Below are 19,023 nucleotides of genomic sequence, written 5' to 3' on the forward strand. Positions count from 1 at the left end.
CTGTTTGGAAAATGCAATTAAACCTAACTTACTGCCTGTCAACCTGAGGAAAATTGTAGATTTCTAGGACATTTGAACTAGGAACTTACATAGTAACCTAACTCTTTTACCTTGGGCTAAGTAGACGCTGATGCTGATTGTGAAAGAACAAAAAATTCTTTTCCAAAATTAAGGTGCTGTTTGCCTGGTTTGCATGCTGCCTCTGCTTTTGTTTAATATAGAGTGGTGCTGTCTCCCACTGGTCCAGTAGTTGGGTTCCATATTAGCTGTCAGAATTATGAGGTTAAAATATAGCCACAGATTTCCTAAAAGAAAAGAAAATAGCATGGTGTCTCATTCTTCTGCTGAATTAGAATAAAAAGTTCAAAGCCAGCATGGACTAGATAGAAGGTTTCAAGGTGACCTAAGTTACATAGGAAAATTATCAAGAAATGGTGGCAGGTGAAGAGTGGGACATGGTTCAGTAGCTAAAGTATTTTCTGTGCAAGCTTAAGCTTGAGGACCTGAGGTCACAACCTCAACACCCATGTAATTTAAACAAAAATTAGGCAGGGCATGTTGGCATGATTGTAATTGTAGTGCTGGAGAGGCGCAGCAGGGTGATCCCTGGTGCCCTGGCCAGCCTACATACGGGTCAGCTCAAAGTGAATGAAAAACCTTGTCAGAAAATAAGATAAGCAATAGACACCCCAGACATGGACTCCTCCCTGCGCTTACACACATGTGGATGAGCTCATGCATATGCATACAGAGAGACATCACCACCACCAGTTGTTTTTTTTTAAAAAAATGTCTGCTAGATATTCTTAAAGTAAAAAGGCTTGGCTCTCAGGAGATGAAAGATGATCTAGAGTCCAGATCATCCTCAACTATACTGCAAGTTTGTTATCAGCCTTGGCCAGATGAAACTCTCATACATGAGTACCTCAGAAGTTATGTTTCTTTGTTTAAAAATATCTTGGAGGTGGGAATGGTGGCTCACATCTCTAATCCTCACAATTCTCAGGAAACTGAGATAGGATTGCCAAGAGTTCGAGACTTGTCTGGGCTTTGTACTAAAACCATGTTAAGACTATTGGAAACAAAAAGAAAATGCCCTGGGGAGGTGAAGATGAATATGTCTCTGGCAGAGCTCTTGCCAAGCATGCACAAGGGACCTTGATTTCACACACGTACCCCATCGGCCATGAAAAGAAAGAAGCGGGCCTTGATTGTTTGCTTTGATTGCTTGTCATCATTTGGATCTCCTTTACTCCTAGACTCTGAACAGGAAGTGCCCCCTGGAACCACAGAGTCTGTTCAGTCCGTGGATTACTACTGTGATAGTGAGTTCAAACATGATACTTTGACTTTTATGTTAAAAGTTGACCTCAGTAAGCTCAGATCTCTTACATTTTTAAAATGAGCATCCACAGCTTTAGTTTGCCCTATGGAAGATTGATCTTTGTAATTTTCTTAGCCTAGCAGGGTGAAAAATAAACTAGAACCTACAAAATGTATATTTTTGCCTGTAAGCCTGCCTTTAAAAAGCATTGACGGGGAGAAAGCTTAATTGTTATTTTTCTCATTTACCAACAGCGATCATTCTTCGGAACATAGCTCCGCACACTGTGGTGGATTCCATCATGACAGCGTTATCTCCCTATGCTTCCTTAGCTGTCAATAACATTCGCCTCATAAAAGACAAACAGACTCAACAGAACAGAGGCTTTGCATTTGTGCAGCTATCTTCTGCAATGGTAAGGTTCTCCACTGATCTTACTGAGTTCGGGGGGAGGAGGGGGACATCCCCTTTTTCTTCTTTTTTGAAAAAAATATCCTTTTTAGTGTGCTGTTAAAAGGGCAGTAGTGGTAGTCTGGTCAGTTAAGTATAGCCTGCAGCCAAATCTTTCCTTTTTAAACAAAAAATCTGCAGGCTGGAGTGATGTCTCAGTCATTGTTTATTGTTCTTCCCAGGGACCTAAGTTCGGTTCCTAGGACCTTTTAGGTAACGTACAGCCGCCTGTAACTCCATCTAGCCTCTTCTAGCCTTTGCAGACACCCATGTGCAACATACACACCTACATACATATTAAGTGAAAATAAGTTTTTTGTTTTTTAATGTTTATTTTGATGCCAAGTTGTTTAGTGGCAAAGTGTCCTAGGCTCTGGGTTTAAGCCCTACCATCAAAATAGAAAAATTGACTCAGAGGTTAAGAGCACCAACTGCTCCTCCAGAGGTCCTGAGTTCAGTTCCCAACAACCACATGGTGGCTCACGACTATCTGTAACTGGATCTGATGCTTTCTTCTGGTGTGTGTCTGAGGACCTATACATAAAATAAGTAATTTTTTTTAAAGATTTATTTATTGTGTGATGGTGTCTACAGAACATTACACAGTAAGTAGTCCCTAAAGAAAAAAAAGGTTTGTTTTTTATTTTGTTTTGTTTTTAAAGATTTATTTATTTATTTTATGTAAGTACACTGTAGCTGTTTTCAGACACTCCAGAAGAGTTTCATTACGGATAGTTGTGAGTCGCCATGTCAGATGTCTGGTTCTTTGGCCATCATGACTTCTTAGCAGTAGTGAGGTAGGCAATGACAAAGAACTTCAGCAAAGTAGGCAACTTTCCCTGTATGATAGAGGAAGATAATTTCATTTACTAGGCTCAGACATCACATTCATATTTAGGTCTCCTAGAACTGAAGTTGTATGTGGTTGTGAGCTGCTGTGTAGGTGGTGGGAATAGAACCTGGATACTGTGGAAGAGCAGCCAGTTCTTTTAGCTGCTGCAACATCTCTCCAGCCCTAAAAGTCAAGTAACAGCCTGGCTCAGTAGTACATGCTTCTCTGGAGGCAGAGACAGGTAGGTCTCTGTGTGCTGGAGGCCAGCCTGGTTACATATTAAGTCCTGACTACAATATATAGTTATAAAGAAGTTTGTGCCTTTAGAATGATTTAGTATTGGTTCCTGTAACAATTCTGGATAACTTCATGTCTGAGGAGTGTTTCCTTTCTCAAACTTGTCCAGAAACAGGGTAAGACATTACTTCTTTCTTTTTTTCTTTTTTTTTTCCCCCTTTGGTTTTTTTTTTTTTTTTTTTTTTTTTTTTGGATTTGGTTTTTCCGAGACAGGGTTTCTCTGTGTATAGCCCTGACTGTCCTGGAACTCACTCTGTAGACCAGGCTGGCCTCGAACTCAGAAATCCGCCTGCCTCTGCCTCCCAGAGTGCTGGGATTAAAGGCGTGCTAATATTTAATTCTTTTTTCTCACTTTGTCCTTCAGGACGCCTCTCAGCTGCTTCAGATATTACAGAGTCTCCATCCTCCATTGAAAATTGATGGGAAAACTATTGGAGTTGATTTTGCAAAAAGTGCCAGAAAGTGAGTGTTGTCATTATCCTTTATCCTTATTTCAAGCTCTTAACAGCTACATATTTACTTATATAAGGATGATTGCCAATTGTACCTCAGCTCCATACTGTCAACAGAATGAGTAGACCAAGAGGGAGAAGATTGTCTTCTCTTAGGTTTTATCTTTCCAGTCCACTATCACCAGTTAATAATAGTTGCCAAAAATGGTTTCATTATGAATGTTGAAAACACATTCTATTCAGACTCAAGCAGTGTAATGCAGACCTGTCCAGAAATAATCCTTAGCTTGCAGGACAGCATGCTAATGTATTACATGACTATCTAATGCTGTAGATATCCTTGTTTAGAGCCTGGAGATGGTTTAGTAGGTACAGCACTTGCCATAACTATAACCTTGGTGCTGAGGGGCAGACAAGGAAATCCTGGCAGACCCTGTCTACAGAATGAGAAGAGATACCATATGTCAGCCTCTAGTCTCCACATTCAGTGAGCATACCTTCATGTGTACTGTACACAAGGTTTCTAGTATCACTAATCATCCAACACATACCTTATTGGATCACTTATAAAGTAGATGAGTAACATCCACTGAGGTTTACAGAGGCCCCTCTTAGGAAATTCAACCTTACTAGCATCTGAAACATGTATGTTCTTCCCCAAACCCAAAGGCTGGAATGGATTTGGCACAGTGGATGCACAACTTTAGACATACAGAGAATCATGTGATATTACCTCTTTGTAATTTCAGAGATTTGGTCCTTCCAGATGGTAACCGTGTCAGCGCCTTCTCGGTAGCCAGCACAGCCATCGCCGCTGCTCAGTGGTCATCCACTCAGGTGAGAGTAGTAAGAAAGGGTCTCTTCCTTAAAGTGGCTTTGTTTATTGTGCTAAACATAAGCTTGCTTCTGAAATGTTTTAGCGATTGCTTTATTGCCTACTAATTTTATATTTGGCTCTTTTTCTTTTGATATTCTACAGTCTCAAAGTGGTGAAGGAGGCAATGTTGACTACAGTTACATGCAGCCAGGCCAGGATGGCTATACACAGTACACTCAAGTAGGTGGACTTAGCTAACTAACATTCAACTTCTATTCTACAGACTGTGTATAAAATAGCAGCTCTAATAGTGGGCTTTCCCTCAGTACTCACAGGATTACCAGCAGTTTTATCAGCAACAAGCTGGAGGGCTGGAGTCGGATACATCAACTACATCAGGTAAAAAGCATCATTTTTATTGAGCTTTGTTTAAATAACTGTGGTTTTAGAGACAATGCTATGATTAACTCTGTTCTTGGAATTTAGCTATGTTCCCCACCTCACGTTGAATCTTGAGTGACCACAGTTTAGCTCAGCAGGTGGCCCAATAGCAACACCCACCAGCAGAGCCACAATAAGAGAGCATTGGTAAGCGGGTGGTGCTGGCACACGCCTGTAATCCCAGCACTCTGGGAGGCAGAGGCAGGTGGATTTCTGAGTTCGAGACCAGCCTGGTCTACAGAGTGAGTTCTAGGACAGCCAGGGCTATACAGAGAAACCCTGGTGGGGTGGGGGGAAGAGCGCTGGTAGCCATTGTGATCCCCACACCTTTAATCCCAGCACTCTGTAGACAGAGGCCAACCTGACCTAGAGATTGAGTTTCAGGACATGTTGTCTCCAAAAAGTGAGGGGAAAACTTTGGCAGTTAGATATCATAGTTGTGTAGCTTGGTGTGGTAGCCCACAAATTCTAGAGTCAGAGAAAGGCTGGTGGACCTCTGTAGCTGCAAAACCTTCATAGAGAAACGTGCAGGGAGTGGAATCTTTGGCTAGGGATGAAGCTCAGTTTGTAAAGTGCTGTGTGGCAGACATGAAGCCCGGACTAAATCCCCAGCACTGCATAAAACTAGGAATTGTTTGTGCCTTTAGTGTCAGAACACAGAAGGTGGAGCTAGGATGACCAGAAGGTCGAGGTCATCCTTAGGGTTATAGCAAGTACCAGATTAGCCTGTGCTACATGATGCTGTCATAGGAAAAAGAGTGCTTTAAATATTCTTCCATGACTATAAAAAATAAAGTCTTAAGAGTCTTAAGAGCCCAAAGATACAGATTTTTGCTTCTCTTCCTTTCTTAGCCATAATACAGAAAGTAAAAGATTTTTGGTTTTTTTGGAGCAAGGTTTCTTTGTGTTGCACTGGCTGTCCTGGAACTCACTCTATAGACCAGGCTGGCCTCAAACTTACATCCCAGACAGGATTCATGAGTTTGAGGCCACCATTTAAACTACATAACAAAACCCTACTCTTTCCACACACACCCCAGCCCAAAAAAGAGAGACAGAAACAGCTCACAAAGTGGAGGCTAAAATGAACAGTTGTGCTGGAGTTCATGCTGTAGCTCCGCCTGACCCTTCTGTTTGTCACCAGGCACCACAGTGACTACCACCTCAGCAGCTGTCGTGTCCCAGAGTCCCCAACTCTACAATCAGACCTCCAATCCACCTGGCTCTCCGGTAATCTTTTACTCTTAAATACAGAATTGATACTTTTGTTCCTATGTTGCTATTACCCTTTCCTGGTGTATGAGCCAGGATTGATTAATTACATACATTTTACCTAACTTCTTTATTAGGTTTTTAAAAATTATTATATGTATGTTCATGTGTTTTAAATATAAAGTACCAAGCAGGTCATATTTATACTTTGTAAATGCTTCCGCTTGACCTATAGAAAGTTGTCAGCATGTCTTTGCTATAGAGCTGCCCTAGATCCGTGCTGCAGAGCATCTCTCAGGGGAGGCTTTCCTCCTAGATGATTGCAGTGACTTAGTTCTCTTAAGAGGCTTTACAGTTGAAATTACATTGAAGCTAATGTTCTTTCCAGACTGAGGAAGCACAGCCTAGCACTAGCACAAGTACACAGGCCCCCGCTGCTTCCCCTACTGGTGTAGTTCCTGGTACCAAGTATGGTAAGCCAACCTCATGGGACTCTTGACAGTTTGAAGGTCATCATTTTTGCCTTTGTTGTTAATAAAGTTCCTCTCCCTTTGAAACGGGTGTCAGAGGGACAATTGGGAATGTGAAGAAAGAATATTGAGGCCTGTTGTAGCTCACTGGCTTAGAGATTAATATCTAGTTTCTTACATTGCATGATTGACTGCATTTTGTTTTTGCAGCGGTACCTGACACTTCTACTTATCAATATGATGAATCTTCAGGATATTATTATGATCCTACAACAGGGCTCTACTATGACCCTAACTCACAGGTAAATGCTATTTCCCTCCTTAATATCACTAGAAAAAATGAGTTTCACTTAATACTTTTATAGGGCATGAGATGAAATATTCCCTAAAAGGTTTATATGACCCAGATAAGTTGTAAGATTTTTCTTTAATTTCTTCATGGCTATCAATAAATAATTTTCATTTCAGGATTTAGGGTTAAAAGATGTTTACAGTCCCAGTGAGATGCCTCAGTGGGTAAAAGTGCTCATGCTGCCAGCCTGAATTTGATCCTTATGGCTGAGAGTGGCAGAAGAAAGCCAGCATCCTGTCCCCAGTTGCCCTCTGACCAGCATATACATGCCTCATTCACACATCACACATACACATTGCACACAATACTGATCAAGTGTTCTGAGGTGAGCTGGTGAACGGGCTCCGTGGATAACATTATGTGCTCCCCTTGGGCAGACCTATTCAAATCCCAGCACCAACACAGCAGCTCACACTGCACACTTCCAGTTCTAGGATATTTGATGCCCTCTTGTGGCCTTTGTGGATACCAGGCACAAACATGGAGTGTGTGTATGCATTCAGACAAAACACTCTTACACATATAATAGGGTTTTTTGTGCGTTTTCCCCCCCACTTTTTTGAGGTATATTGTATATATATAAAAGTGTATGAGTTGTAAATGTATTTGCGTTCTTGTAATTTTTTTTCAGGTTTATTTTATGTGTGTTTTGCCTGTGTTTGTTATCTGATCACTCTGTGTGTATAGTGTCCACTGAGGCTACAATAGGGCAATGGATCCCCTGGGACTGGAGTTAGAATAGATGGCTGTTAACCACCATATGGGTGCTGGGAATTGAATCTTAATGTTTTCATGGATGCATGCATGCATATGCACACACACACACCAGTAAGAACAGTCCCAGCATATCTGCATAGTCCTCAGGCTTGTTGCCAATTAGAACCCTCCCTCTTCAGCATCCAGCATTTTGATTCTATTTTTAGAGGAAGTTTTATCAAATTAAGACAGAGGCAGGCAATCACTGAGTTTCAGAGCAGAACTACAAAAGGAATGATGATACAAACCTCTAATAATCCCAGTACTTGGTGGGCAGAAAAAGGCTGTGAGTTTGACCCCAATCTATGTGGCAAGTTCAAGGCAGCTATGGGCTACAAAGTCAGGCCCTGTCTCAAAAACAAAAAAAAAGGAAGATTTTTGTGCCAAGCATGGTGTCACACACTTGTAATCCACCACTCAGGAAGTAGAAGCAGAAATATCAGAAGCTCCAGGGTTACATGGATGATATTAAAAAAAAATTGCTGGGGCTGAAGCTCAGCTCTTCATACTCTTCCAGGGGACCTTGGTTCGGGTCCTGGCACACACTCATGGCTGCTCATAGGCATCTACAGCCTCCATCCAGAGGATTCAGAGCCTTTATCACACTCCTGTGCCCATATGCAGACACACACATTACACACACGTGACTACAACTAATATAAATTTTTTTTTAGGGCTGGGGAGATGGCTCAGTGGTTAAGAGCACTGATTGTTCTTCCAAAGGACCTGAGTTCAATTCCCAGCAATCACATGGTGGTTCACAACCATCTGTAACAGGATCTGATGCCCTCTTCTGGTGTGTCTAAAAACAGCTACAGAGTACTTGTCATATATATAAAAATAAATAAAATCTAAAAAATAAGATAATTTTTTTCTAAAAAAAATTCTTTTCAGAGGATATGAGAGAAGAGTTTAAAAAAAAAACCGCCAGGCGTGGTGGCTCACACCTATAATCCCAGCACTTGGGAGGCAGAGGCAGGCGGATTTCTGAGTTCGAGGCCAGCCTGGTCTACAGAATGAGTTCCAGGACAGCCAGGACTCCATGGAGAAACCCTGTCTGGGGGGGGGGGGGGGGACCAAAAAACTCTTTTAAGAAAAATCATTGAAATGGCCTAGCTAGAAGCTTTAAATTCTAGGTGGGTTCCCCCACATTGAAATAAAATTTACCATTTTAATCATAATATATATAATTTGGTGGATTTTAGTGTAATCATTTTATTAGCAACTAGCACCTCTAATCTACAGAACATTTTTTTTAGATTTATTTATTTATTTATTTATTTATTTATTTATTAATGTAAGTACAGTGTAGCTGCCTTCAGACACCAGAAGAGGGCGACAGATTTCGTTATGGATGGTTGTGAGCCACCATGTAGTTGCTGGGATCTGAACTCAGGACCTTCTGGAGTGCTCTTAACCGCTGAACCATCTCTCCAGCCCATCTACAGAACATTTTTATCTCAAGTTATTCCCCTTCCTCTGGCCCTGCCTTCCACCAGCACGCCCCTCCCCACCCCCAATAAAAAACATTTTATCTCTGAGTTTACCTGTTATAAATGGACTCAGACACTATGGTCTTAAGTGTTTAGCTTTTTTTTTTTTTTTTTTTTTTTTAATTTTGGGTTTTTCGAGACAGGGTTTCTCTGTATAACCCTGGCTGTCCTGGAACTCACTCTGTAGACCAGGCTGGCCTCAAACTCAGAAATCCACCTGCCTCTGCCTCCCAGAGTGCTGGGATTACAGGTTTGCGCCACCACCGCCCAGCGTGTTTAGCTTCTTTACTTAGCATGCCTATGTATTCTTGAGGATGGGGTTTAGCATGTCTGGGGAGTATTTTATTTTTGTTAGTGTCTATAACTTAAGGAGGGAAAGCAATGTTAACACTCCATAAATAAGTGTCTATTTATACCTAGGAACTGTGTATATAGCATAGCAAAACAAGTACATTTACCAGGAGTTGACCTTGAGTGCCCGTGGTTTCTGAGAGGGAAGTGTGAAGAAACAGTGTGCTGCCTGTGTGCCTAGCTCCTTCCTTGTTCGCTCACTTCCATCATTTGTTCAGTCTCAAATCTCCATGGCTGTTCTCCTTCATTCAGACATAGATGTAACAATCCCACAGTTCCTTTCTCTATAAGAGACCTTGTAGAGGACCCAGCTGGTAGAATAGGTAAAGACCCTTGCTACCAAATCTGATGATGCAGGACCCAGATCGTGGAAGAAGAAAACTAGCTCCTACAAGTTGTCTGTGTGAGCAATCAGACACACACATGTACTAAACATGATTTTAAGGCAGAAAAGGAGGGCAAGGTGTGGTAGCACACATATCCTAGACAGAAGCTGGCCGGTCTGAGTCCAGATGGACCAGCCTGGTCGACAGTGAGTCTTAGGACAGCCAAGCACTGTCTCGGAAACAACTACGTGAACCGGGTATGACACTTGCCTGTCATCCCAGGTCTCTGGGGTCCAAGCAGGAGGATGAAGAAGTTCAAGGCAGCCACTTCTACACATTAAGTATGAGCATAGTTACATGAGATCCTGTTTTAATTTTTTTTCTTCTTCATGTTACATCTTAATCAAATCCAGATCCTCACACACATTGCTGGTAAACAACCCTGCCCTGTTCAAGGTTCAAGGTGGGAAGAACCATCAAACATCAGGAACCAAAGGTCTCCATGTGTGCTGTCAGTACAGGGCGCCTGTGCCCACTGCTCTTTTTCCTTTTTTTTTTTTCCCCCGGATTTGTTTTTTCTGAGACAGGGTTTCTCTGTGTAGCCCTGGCTGTCCTGGAACTCACTCTGTAGACCAGGCTGGCCTCGAACTCAGAAATTCACCTGCCTCTGCCTCCCGGAGTGCTGGGATTACAGGCATGCGCCACCACCACCTGGCCGCCCACTGCTCTTCCTAGGAGCCTCTCATGTTCTTCTTGGCCTTGGTGGCAAAGCAGCTCCGCGGGGCCTCGAACTCACATACACAGAGGTCCTTACTCTGGTGGCCTCCTGGGGTGGTGGAGGCTTGCACACACTTGCCATCAGGCTGCTAGATATTCTGGGAAGGCTCTGCACATGCCCCCAAACCGCTCTGTTGACAGACATGAGCGGTTCTTTCAGGCGTTTGTGGGCACTGCCATCTTGGGCCCTCTGTTTAAAGTTTTAAATTTATACTTTATTGTGGGTATTTTGCTTCCATGTGTACCACTTGAGTACCTAGTAGTCAGGGAGTTGGATCTCCTGGAACTGGAGAAGAAATAATATTCTACTTTTTCTAGAAGTTTCATATTTACTAGCTGGCTCATCCTCATGCATACCAAGTTGTTCTATGAGTTACTTCTGAGCAGGAAATACATAACACTTAGTCCTGAGTATATTTGTTTTGGGTTTTTTTGCCTGCTGTGTTGAAAAGTGTCTGGCTTAAGATTCCCTTTGTAGCTGAGAATGAAATCCTATTTTTCCCTGCTGCTCCCACCTCCCAAATGCTAGGTTTACAGACAAGCGTCCAGACCAGACTATTTGGGTTTTTGTTTTTCTGTTTGTTTGTTTGTTTTCGAGACAGGGTTTCTCTGTGTAGCCCTGGCTGTCCTGGAGCTCACTCTGTAGACCAGGCTGGCATCGAACTCAGAAATCCGCCTGCCTCTGCCTCCCAAGTGCTGGGATTAAAGGTGTGCGCCAACACTGCCCAACTTTTTGTTTTGTTTTTAAGATAAGTCCTCAACTATATAGGCTAAATTGACTTTTATGTTTGCAATCTTCATGCCTAAAGCGGCTGAGTGCTAGGATTACAGACATGCATTACTTCTGACATAATATTTATGTCATGGCCTTGAAGTATAGCCAGTGAAGCAGTTACTTATATATAACATATGTATAGCCTTAGGACCATTCCCCACTACCACAAAACCTTTATCAGCAAGTCTGTAATCACTGCATTTTTTTTCTTGTAGTACTACTATAATTCCTTAACACAGCAGTACTTGTACTGGGATGGAGAGAAGGAGACCTACGTGCCAGCTGCAGAGTCTAGCGCTAACCAGCAGGCTGGCCTGCCTTCCACAAAAGAGGGAAAGGAAAAGAAAGAAAAGCCCAAGAGCAAAACTGCTCAACAGGTATGTCCTGTCCAAAGACACCATGGTTCCTTAGAGAGTTAACTTGACTTACTTCTTCATTTTTGGCTTACAACACTGAAGTCAGCTTTATTTGTATTCTTAAATTTGGGCTATTGCTCCTGTTGGTACATGCCTATAATGAAGCAACCTAAGATGCTAAGGCAGGAGGCTCACAAGTTTAGAGCCGGTACGGGTTTCTTTTCTCTTTCTTCCTTCATTTAATTTATTTTCTCCCACCATCACCTTAGTAAAGCCCTGTTCCAAAGTAAATAAACCACTGGTAATACAACTCGGTGGTAGAGTACTTGCCTAGCATGTTCAGTTGCCTGACATTTAATCCATAAAAGTCAAAAACTGGGTCGGGCAAGAAATGTAGCTTGTCTGGCTACATTTGAGCTCACATCTTGCAATAGCTGCCACTATAGGCCTGTACTGCCACACCAGTCTTTTATTTTGCTTTATGTGTAGCATTTAATTCCAGGTCCCTAAGTAAAGTAGAAGGATATATCAAAAAGGGCCTGGTCTCCTGGAAGAAAAACAAGGAAAATATTGCAAGACCATAGTGAGCTAAGACTACACAAACCCCTGTCTAAAAAAAAATAGTAAGCCGGGGCTAGGAAGATAGTTCTGTCAGTAAAGTGCTTTTTTCACAAGAATGAGTAGAGTCCTCACAACCCAAATTTAAAAATCCAGACATAGGGAGATAGTTCAGCTGCACATAGTGCTCTTGTAGAAAAGCCAAGGGGTTTCTTTGTTTTGTTTTGTTTTGTTTTGTTTTTAAGATTTTTTTTTAAATTTTTTTTATTCGATATAATTTATTTACATTTCAAATGATTTCCCCTTTTCTAGCCCCCCACTCCCCGAAAGTCCCATAAGCCCCCTAAGATTTATTTATTTTATATATGTGAATACACTGTTATTGTCTTCAGACACACCAGAAGAGGGCATTGGATCCCATCACAGATGGTTGTGAGCCACCATGTGTTGCTGGGAATTGAACTCAGGACCTCCCGACAAGTTTTAATCTCAGCACTGATGTTGGGCATTTTCCATCTGAACTTCTGGCTCCAGGGAATGTGACTCGCTTTCCTGGCCTCTGCAGGCACTGCACTTGTACACACAATGCATACACATAGTATATATATCTTTATGTGTTTGTCTGCTTGTGTGTAGAGTAGAGGTCAGAGACAATTTAAAGGCATCTGTTCTCCCCTCCTGTACCATGCATGGGTTCTAGGGACCAAATTCACACTACCTCTGAGTTATCTCGTGAGTCCCACAACATAAGATTCTTGTTGCTTTATTTATTGTTAGATTACAGAGAAGTAAGTGCTTTTTGATGGTGTTTGTTGTTTGATACTAGATTGCCAAAGACATGGAACGCTGGGCTAAGAGTTTAAATAAGCAGAAAGAAAATTTTAAAAACAGCTTTCAACCTGTCAATTCATTGAGAGAAGAAGAAAGGAGAGAATCTGCTGCAGCAGACGCTGGCTTTGCTCTTTTTGAGAAGAAGGTAATGCTGACAGGAGTAGCCACACTCGGAATGGCTGGCTGTAGCATTTGAGGCTTAGGCTTCTGGCTTGTTCTGTTTTCCAGGGAGCCTTAGCTGAAAGGCAGCAACTCATTCCTGAATTGGTGCGAAATGGAGATGAAGAAAATCCCCTTAAAGTAAGCAATACCACCTGTGTTTTAACCAGCTGTGTGTGGTTTGTGTCCCGCGTTGAACTTCTGTGGCATGTTGGTTAATGCAGTTCCCTCTTAAAATGGGATGCTTTTCTCTATCAGTGGGTTTTTGGAACAGCTTTGGTATATAAAACCCACATTGAGGGCTCTGTTTTCTGTGCCTGAGATCAGGTGAGATGGACCGATGAATGAAGCCTGAATTCCTAAACTAAGTAAATTGGCTTTCAAGGCATTTGTAAATAGAATTTTTAATGGTCTGGAAAGAAAATTAGGACAAAGCGAAAACTTACTTTCCTTGATAGATACTGGGCTAGCTGGGCCATTGCTCTGATCTGTTGCTGTGTTTGGAGTTTTTATGCATGGTCAGTGATTTAAACAGTCTTCTATCTAAGAAACCATTTCTTGGGCTCCATGGGGTTGGTTCTAGAAGGCTGTTCCATACCTTTTTTGGGGGCGGAGGGGGGGGGTTTCAAGACAGGGTTTCTCTGTCTGTCCTCTGACAGCCCTGCCTGTCCTGGAACTCACTCTGTAGACCAGGCTGGCCTCGAACTCAGAAATCCGCCTGCCTCTGCCTCCCAAGTGCTGGGATTAAAGGCGTGCACCACCACCACCACCACCACCACCACCACCACCACCACCACCACCACCACCACCCCACCCCTCCCGGCTTGTTCCAGACCTTTGATGAAGTGTTGTTTGCTACTAAAAGACAACACAGAGCCATGGAAGGTCTCTCACATTCTGGCGCTGTTTTATCTGTGGAATTCCAATGACCCATTATCATTTTTATCCCCAGCGAGGTCTGGTTGCTGCTTACAGTGGTGACAGTGACAATGAGGAGGAGCTGGTAGAGAGACTTGAAAGTGAGGAAGAGAAACTAGCTGACTGGAAGAAGATGGCCTGCCTGCTGTGCCGACGTCAGTTCCCAAACAGAGATGCCCTGGTCAGGCACCAGCAGCTCTCCGATTTACACAAGGTGGCCTTGCTTCTCAAACCTTATTGGGGAAGGGGAGGAATTTAATGGTGGGAGTGGTGACTCTGATAAAGGTTCAGTAAATAACCTTCTGTTGCATAGGTACCTGGTGTTATAGGAGGTAAGAGAATCATTGTGTCTTCATACACCCCAGGATTTGGTTTGGATGCTATGAGATTTGTCCAGAATATAAAACAAAAGTACTAATGTTATGACATTTCATATGAAAGTGGTCCGAATTCTAAGTATGTCTGTAAACTCTTTTGTAATAGCAAAATATGGACATCTACCGAAGATCCAGGCTGAGCGAGCAGGAGTTGGAAGCCTTGGAGCTGAGGGAGAGAGAGGTGAATACATGTGTCTAGATGAGGATCCTGACGTGCCTGCCTTTAATACTTTCTGTTTGTTTAGAAGGAGTCTTGCTATGTTCACAGGTTGGCCCTGACCTCTTGAGCTCACATCTTCCAGTAGCTGCCACTGTAGGCCTGTACTGCCACACCAGCCTTTTATTTTGCTTTTATGCGTAGCATTTATTTCCAGGTCCCTAAGCAAAGTGGAAGGGTTTATTAAAAACACTTGTCCAGTCATTGTACCTCTATGAACTGGACTAGCCTGTGTTTTATGAGCCCCACAGTGGCTTTTAGTCAGGAAAAAAATGTTGTTTCCTTGTTTGTCCTGATAATATAAGCTTTCCTGAGTGAGATAGAAGGCTTCAAATGAGGCACTGAAGACTGGAAAGAATGTGATGATCTCCCAGTCATGTAGAAGGGTGGAGTGGGCTACAATGATAAACGGCCAAGAACAAAGGGTTATTAACCTGTCATGCCTGTGGGGTTAGTGGTTGATAAGGCCAGATAAGTGCATATAGAAGCCTATACATTAAAAATAAATCAGTGGGAGGAGCGGTCCTTGGTGAGGTGAAGGCTCAATAGATGCCTCAATAGAAATTAGGAGGGGGGGATGGCTTGGGTGGAGGGGCATATACTTGGAGGCAGGAGGTGGGAGGAGGGTTTGGGGGAAGGGGGGAATCAGGAAAGGTTTTAGCATTTGAGATGTACATGAAGATTATATTCAATAAAACAAAAATTTTTTTTAAATGTTTATTTTTATATATGTGAATACACTGTAGCTCTCTTCAAACACACCAGAAGAGGGCATCAGATTCCATCATAGATGTTTGTGAACCACCATGTCGTTGCTGGGAACTCAGGACCTCTGAAAGAGCAGTCAATGCTCTTAACCTCTGAGCCATCTCTCCAGCCCACATTAAAAATAATTTAGACTTTTTCTTGCCCCAGGATAAATCTGAGGTGTCTGTACTCCAGGGCTTTTGCTTTCCCCATTGATTATAGTTGCCAGCTCTCCAAGGTTTGCTGGGCGAGTCTCGTGAAGCCTCTTTAACACTTCTCTGTTTCTGGGAGTAATCTATCTAAATTCGACCTGGGGATGGGCAGTTCTGCCCTCATCTTTATGACAGTATCAAACAATGAGATCAAAAGTGGTAAAGGAAACAAAGGAATTTGGAGTTGAAGTCCACTCTAAATAGGCTTCAGGTTAAAAGGTACTGCAGGTTAACATCTGCGTGTTTAAGACTATTGAAAGTTGACATGAGGATACTCCTGACTTATCTTTTTATTGTTGTTTTCTATATAGATGAAATACCGAGATCGAGCAGCAGAAAGACGAGAGAAATACGGAATTCCAGAGCCCCCAGAGCCCAAGCGCAAGAAGCAGTTTGATGCTGGCACTGTGTATGTGATGTGCACCATTTTCCAGTTCATTAGCTAGGGCTCTGGCTGTTTTAAGTAACTGTGTGTTTGCCACTGGCAGGAATTACGAGCAGCCCACCAAAGATGGCATTGACCACAGTAACATTGGCAACAAGATGCTGCAGGCTATGGGCTGGCGGGAAGGCTCAGGCTTAGGAAGAAAGTGTCAAGGCATCACAGCTCCCATTGAGGTAAGCATAGGTTCTGACATTGATGGGTGGTGCTGGGGTGCAGGCTTGCAGGGTAGCAGGCAAAGGCACATTTTCCTTGGAACCCTTTCTTTCCCTCATCGTGTTCTTTTGCTTTGGAAAGGGAGTTGTTTCCTTTTGTTTTTTAAATAGGATGCTTCCTCTTCGCCACTACTCCCCACCCCCACCCCATCCCCAGCCATGATTTTCCCAGAATTCACTATGTAGACCAGGATGGAATCAAACCCAGAGATTTATTTGACCCTGTCTAGAGAGTGCTGGAACTAAAGGCATGTGCCATAGGCCTAGTGCCCTTGTTTAAAAATTAAAATTTGGCCGAGTGGTGGTAGCCCACACCTGTAATCCCAGCACTTTGGGAGGCAGAGGCAGGCAGATTTCTGAGTTCGAGGCCAGCCTGGTCTACAGAGTGAGTTCCAGGACAGCCAGGGCTATACAGAGAAACCCTGTCTCAAAAAAAAAAAAAAAAGAAAGAAAAAAAAGAAAAATAAATTAAAATTTGGACAGATGGCTTTTCAGGTGAGAGTGCTCGCTGTTCTCGCAGAGTCCTGGGTGCAGTGCCCTGCATTCACTCAGGAGTCTTACTCCATTTCTGGTTTTTTGACTCCTTCCTCTGGTCTCCAAACATGGTGCACAGACATAAAAGCAAAATATTCAAAGACATAAAAATGAAGTGAATAATTAAAATATTCTAGGACCAACAAGATGGCTCAACAGGGAAGCCTAGCAACTTGAGTCAGATCCCCAAAACCCACATAAACTAGAAGAGAACCATCTTTACAAAGTTGTCCTCTGACATGCGGTCTCCAAGTCATACATGCCCCCTACACACAGTATTTTTTTTTAGTTTAAGAAAATTTAAGGCAGATACAGTGGTACAGGCCTGTTTTTTGGCACACTGAGATGGGAGGATCCCAAGGCCTAGCAGGTCGACTTAGACCATGTCTTGAACCTACCCACCCCAACTTGCCCATCTTAAATTTAAATTTAGGAGAAGAAATTACTTAATTTGTCAGAGCCCAAATTGAGACAGTCCTGGGCTCCGAGGCTCAAAGCCATTGGCAGAGGCAGGAAGTGTCCCAGAGACTGCCCTGCCGTACTCTGGCTGCACAGCCATTGTCAGGCTTGTCTTGGTTTTATTTTATGCAAGCATGTTTCCCAGGGCATGTGAGGTTTATTGGCATTATCCATCCTGTTGGAATTTGTGCTTATAATTACCTTTCCTGGACTTCAGCAAAGTGCTTTAGAGGCCTTACTAGCCTCGAATGGTCACTAACTAGGCACTCAAGTGGGTTCATTTTCCTTAGCCACTGTATTGCCCCAGTCCTTAAAACTGCCTCCAGATCCAGCAGCAACCCTTGTCTTTATGGGTAGTTCTATTCAGTGGTGTGGTAGGATGAGAAGTGGGTACAAGCCACACCCTGCTTACCAGCTACTAACAATCTTTTTGTTTCCCCAGGCTCAAGTCCGGCTAAAAGGAGCTGGTTTAGGAGCCAAAGGCAGTGCATATGGGTTGTCAGGTGCCGACTCCTACAAAGATGCTGTTCGGAAAGCCATGTTTGCCCGATTCACTGAGATGGAGTGAGACTGGGGAAGCAATGCTGAGCGCAGGGAGCAAGCCATCTCCTCAGTTGCTCTTACTGCCTGTCTCTAAGGGCATGCCTTGTGCTATTAATAGTTAGGGTGAACCACCCCACTCTGAGGGGTTCTCCTACCTTAAATGAGCTCCCTTACGTGGGTTATCTGGTAAACAACCTTTCTTCCCACCTGAGGGTTTGTGAACAGAGGGGACAATGGGCTTTTTATACTAAGGTGTATATAATGTAAATGTAATGTGTTTTACATGTTGTAGCTTGTGTTGTGTCCCTGCTTCCTGGGGGCTTGAGAAGCTCGGAGTGGTTGTCAAGACCAAAGCCACCACTGTCATTCATTGTTGTTATGTCTTTCTTGGCAATGGCCTTGTGTATATTTGTATATTATACATTTGTACAGAATTTTGGAAGATTTTCAGTCTAGCTGCCACATCTGGCTCCTTTACAAAAGAAATACCTTCAAAAAATGAGTTTCCTGTGTCTTTATTGAGAGAACTGGTGGTAAAGGCTATTCATTCAGTCAGTTGGACCTGCAGTTTTTCTTTGTGTTTGGGTCCCCCTCCCCACCCCAGACAGGGTTTCTCTGTGTAGCCCTGGCTGTCCTGGAACTCACTCTGTAGACCACGCTGGCCTCGAACTCAGAAATATGCCTGCCTCTGCCTCCCAAGTGCTGGGATTACAGGCGTGCAACACCACCACCCTGCTGTGTTTGGTTTGTTTGAGTTATAAATTTTCGGCTAGCCTTAGAAGACTCATTATGTTGGCTGGTCTGTACTTGTAATCTTTTGGCTCCCTCTGCTTCCAGTTCCTAAGCATCGAGCTGACTGCTTCTGTCTCAGTATTCAGCTTCTGAGCCTACCAGGGCAGAGAGCACATGACTAGGTTACTGCTCATCGAATAGATGGTTTTGCTCTTCAAATTTAAAAAAAAAAAAGTTTTAGATCTGTGTATTCATGTAATGTCTGTGCATGTGTGCATGTTGGCACCCACAAAAGCCACAGAGGGTGTTGAAACTGAAGTTAGGAACTGCTGTGTGGGTGTTGGGAATCAAGTATGGGTCTTCTGGGGAGAACAAGTCCACTGAGCCATCTCCAGTCCCTGTTTATTCTGTCTCACTATGTAACCCAGGCTAGCCTTGAACTTGGGGTCTTCCTGCCTCAGCCTCCAGAGTGCTGCGTTTGTGGGCATGATCCCTCCCTGCCTTGACAGTGGTTCAGGTGAAACCTCTTTCTCCTTTGCTGGAATGGAGGGGCAGAGCTCGCCCCAGCACCCCTCGCCTGCCCGAGGGGAGAAGTGCT

At 43.2% G+C, this 19,023-nt stretch overlaps 1 protein-coding gene across 3 annotated transcripts in view; it reads left to right on the forward strand.

Annotated features, from left to right (window-relative positions):
• Positions 1-18,250, forward strand: part of Rbm5 (RNA binding motif protein 5) — a 31,995-nt gene extending 13,745 nt beyond the window's left edge. For all 3 annotated transcript variants that reach the window (XM_052187340.1, XM_052187341.1, XM_052187342.1), the window contains exons 9-25: positions 1,260-1,325; positions 1,579-1,739; positions 3,268-3,365; positions 4,105-4,192; positions 4,335-4,412; positions 4,499-4,571; positions 5,758-5,843; positions 6,214-6,298; positions 6,506-6,597; positions 11,341-11,502; positions 12,866-13,015; positions 13,099-13,170; positions 13,982-14,161; positions 14,431-14,505; positions 15,812-15,909; positions 15,989-16,118; positions 17,593-18,250. In XM_052187340.1, coding sequence (XP_052043300.1) covers positions 1,260-1,325; positions 1,579-1,739; positions 3,268-3,365; positions 4,105-4,192; positions 4,335-4,412; positions 4,499-4,571; positions 5,758-5,843; positions 6,214-6,298; positions 6,506-6,597; positions 11,341-11,502; positions 12,866-13,015; positions 13,099-13,170; positions 13,982-14,161; positions 14,431-14,505; positions 15,812-15,909; positions 15,989-16,118; positions 17,593-17,718 — 1,820 coding nt within the window. In that variant the 3' untranslated portion in view covers positions 17,719-18,250. The remainder of the gene's footprint in view (positions 1-1,259; positions 1,326-1,578; positions 1,740-3,267; positions 3,366-4,104; positions 4,193-4,334; positions 4,413-4,498; positions 4,572-5,757; positions 5,844-6,213; positions 6,299-6,505; positions 6,598-11,340; positions 11,503-12,865; positions 13,016-13,098; positions 13,171-13,981; positions 14,162-14,430; positions 14,506-15,811; positions 15,910-15,988; positions 16,119-17,592) is intronic.
• The last annotated feature ends 773 nt before the right edge of the window (positions 18,251-19,023 follow it).

The sequence above is a fragment of the Apodemus sylvaticus genome, chromosome 7 (assembly GCF_947179515.1).
Source record: "Apodemus sylvaticus chromosome 7, mApoSyl1.1, whole genome shotgun sequence".
Classification (NCBI taxonomy): Eukaryota; Metazoa; Chordata; class Mammalia; order Rodentia; family Muridae; genus Apodemus; species Apodemus sylvaticus.